Source organism: Sinocyclocheilus rhinocerous, unplaced genomic scaffold (assembly GCF_001515625.1).
Source record: "Sinocyclocheilus rhinocerous isolate Xijiao unplaced genomic scaffold, SAMN03320098_v1.1 scaffold1, whole genome shotgun sequence".
Taxonomy (NCBI): Eukaryota; Metazoa; Chordata; class Actinopteri; order Cypriniformes; family Cyprinidae; genus Sinocyclocheilus; species Sinocyclocheilus rhinocerous.
In genome coordinates, this window is record NW_015638974.1 from 173,168 (window position 1) to 176,629 (window position 3,462).

Here is a 3,462-nt window from a genome sequence, read left to right on the forward strand (position 1 = left end):
TAGTTCACCCAAAAATGAAAATTTGATGTTTATCTGCTTACCCCCAGGGCATCCAAGATGTAGGTGACTTTGTTTCTTCAGTAGAACAAAAACGAAGATTTTTAACTCAAAACTTCGCCGCAATGTCCGAACTGTCCTGAGTGCGTTCTCAACAGCCGACGCGTCTTATTGCTTTACAGCGGATCGCAGCCTTATAAGTGCATTACCGCCACCTATCTCTCAAATGGACCATTGACAAAGACATCCATTTGATACATGTGCCAGATTGAAATTGCTCACTTCCCCTTTAAGAAAGATCACTAAGTGTGTGTATTTGTATCAGCATATAGAGACCGATGAGACTGTTAAGAAGCCTGATCAGTTGAAAATGACCGTAAGCAGTGAAGAGGAAAGACAAGCAATCTCACAGCTACAGGAGGCCATCATCTCCAGCTTTGTAACACCGGGTGTGTTGATACACATCCACATGCACTCACACATAACAGCTGTATGAGCTAAACTATGATATCCTACTCTTTTCATACACTGTTCCTCTTATGTCTCTTTTCCTTTCTTCTTTTGTCTTTAGAGAGGCTCCGTATGACTCCGCTTTTCTTTGAAAAGGATGACGACTCAAATGGACACATAGATTTCATAGCATCAGCGTCGGCTCTGCGAGCTCATATGTACGCCATTGAGGCCGCTGACAGACTACAAACCAAACGAATCGCTGGCAAAATCATCCCTGCTATCGCCACATCTACAGCTGCTGTCGCAGGACTGGTGAGAGAAACAACCCTGTTTAGAAGAGGAATCGTTATTCTTTGATGATTTCCATTGTGTGCAGTCCATTGCTTTATTTATTTATGATTGTTTTATTATTCATTCTCTGTAGGTGTCATTGGAGTTGATAAAAGTCGCTGGTGGTTATGGATTTGAGTTATTTAAAAACTGTTTCTTCAACCTGGCCATTCCAGTCATGGTGCTCACAGAAACCGCTCCGGTCAAGAGAACCCAGATCAGGTAACGGCAACACTCATGCACGGATTGGCACTAGTAAAAATGAAAAGATGTGTTTTTCTTATCTTGGTCCAATTTGATCCTTTTGTTTTGACCAGAGATGATATCTCCTTTTCTATCTGGGACCGTTGGACTATCTTTGGTCATGAGGACTTTACCTTGTCTGATTTCATGAACGCAGTAAAGGTGTGTTGCGTTTGAGCTTCCAGATCAAAAATGTGAAGCGCACTTTAGCTTTCAGAGACCAACTGCACCAAAAATTTATTTTTGAAGGTTGATAATACCCAAATATGGATTAAAACAGCTGCTCATGCTCTGAAATGTAACGTGGCAACATCACTGTCTACTGACTTGGATCAAATTTTGTAAGCTTTCGAACAACAGTTTTAATTCTTGACAGTTAGTTATATATATATGTGTGTGTGTGTGTAATTTTATGTAAACCTTAAGTTCATAAACTGCAATTTTGCAGAACTTTTGTAAAAAAATAACTTTTTCACAAAATCTGCCCTACAAGTTTTAGGCTCTATACGTATTTTTTTCTTTCTTTTCTTTTTTGAAAGAAATTGATACTTTTATTAAATTGAGAGTAAAGACTTTTACATTATTATAAAAAATATTTTTAACTCTCTATTAATCAAAAATCCTAAAAAAAAAAAATTATCACTGTTTCCAGTGATATTAAGCACTTTTCAACATTGATAAGAAATGTCTGTTGAGCAGCCAATTAGAATAATTTCTGAAGGATCATGTGACACTGAAGACTGGAGTAATGATGCTGAAAATTCAGCTTTACCAGCACAAGAATAAATAATGTTTTAAAATTGTTTAGAATTTGTTTAAATTATGTTTTAAAAGTTTTAATGTATAAGAATGTTTAATATTTACCAACCTCAAAATTTTGAATGGTAATGTACATGATAAAAAAAAACAAAAACAGTGACTTCTTAAAAACAATTTTAATATATGTTAAAAATACATCAATAATGCCTGGGTCTCTGAGGGTTAATGATCTGTTGTTTTAGCATTTCTTAAAGGAACACACCACTATTTTTGAAAGTAGCTCATTTTCCAACTCCCCTGGAGTTAAACAGTTGAGTTTTACCGTTTTCGAATCCATTCAGCCGATCTCCGGGTCTGGCGGTAGCACTTTTAGCTGTAGCTTAGCATAGATCATTGAATCTGATTAGACCGTTAGCATCTCGCTCAAACACACAACCTGACCCAACACTAAGCTTTAAGCTTACAGTGGATGTGTTGAAATGCACAAAGAAAAACACGGAAAGGTTTTCTAGTTTGATCCCTTTAAATGGCGTTAAGCTGCACAGAATTCCCTCTCATGATGTCCAGTATTTACGGTTTGTATGAAAATGATACCTGATGATATCTAAAGGAGCTAAACCAGTGATTAGAAAATATGATGTCATTGTGACTACAGTTTTCAACAAAGTACAATAAATTAAACATTTAAATCAAGTCAAAATGCATTTACCTTTTTTCTCTCCTTTCGTCTTATAACAAGAAGGCAGTTTGTGGTAATGTATAATATAATAAGTGTATAATTGAGTATAATTTTTAAAAAAGTATATGTGCTGAGATTCAAGAGCGACAAAGGCTTAAAGGATGAGACTCTATGTAATTGACAATAATGTATAGACATCATATCATTAAGTCCAACCTGCGTCTTAACATCAAAAACAGGCTTTTCACAAGTTCCTCGCTGCATTTGCAAACTTGTTGATGTCATTAACTCATCCTAAAGTGTCCTTTAGGCAGTTGGCTGTTGCTGAGCACATGTGATTGGCAGTAGTGATCAGAAATTACACACACACACAACCTGACCCAACACTAAGCTTTAAGCTTACAGTGGATGTGTTGAAATGCACAAAGAAAAACACGGAAAGGTTTTCTAGTTTGATCCCTTTAAATGGCGTTAAGCTGCACAGAATTCCCTCTCATGATGTCCAGTATTTACGGTTTGTATGAAAATGATACCTGATGATATCTAAAGGAGCTAAACCAGTGATTAGAAAATATGATGTCATTGTGACTACAGTTTTCAACAAAGTACAACAAATTAAACAAATTAAACAAGTCAAAATGCATTTACCTTTTTTCTCTCCTTTCGTCTTATAACAAGAAGGCAGTTTGTGCAGTTTGTGGATATAATAAGTGTATAATTGAGTATAATTTTTAAAAAAGTATAATATACTACTGAAATATATATTCAACTGTCATAGGCGGAGCGTGTGTAGTGACCACAGCTAGTTGGGGCAAAAATGCCCCTGCGCAAACAAATTAAATCTATTACTGTCTGTTGCTAACAAGATGAAAATTATTAGAAAGTGTCGATTGCGGCATTAAATTAAAAAATTATTGCATTTTAGGCGTTTTTGCAGTGTTGCGCATTATAACCAATCACACACATATCTGTTGAGCTTAGGAATGCAATGGCCAATCAGA

The 3,462-nt window shown here is 36.0% G+C and overlaps 1 protein-coding gene across 1 annotated transcript in view; it reads left to right on the forward strand.

The window, feature by feature from the left end:
• Positions 1-3,462, forward strand: part of uba6 (ubiquitin like modifier activating enzyme 6) — a 47,358-nt gene that overhangs the window by 37,995 nt on the left and 5,901 nt on the right. The window contains exons 28-31 of the mRNA XM_016565823.1: positions 323-446; positions 569-762; positions 875-1,002; positions 1,098-1,185. Coding sequence (XP_016421309.1) covers positions 323-446; positions 569-762; positions 875-1,002; positions 1,098-1,185 — 534 coding nt within the window. The remainder of the gene's footprint in view (positions 1-322; positions 447-568; positions 763-874; positions 1,003-1,097; positions 1,186-3,462) is intronic.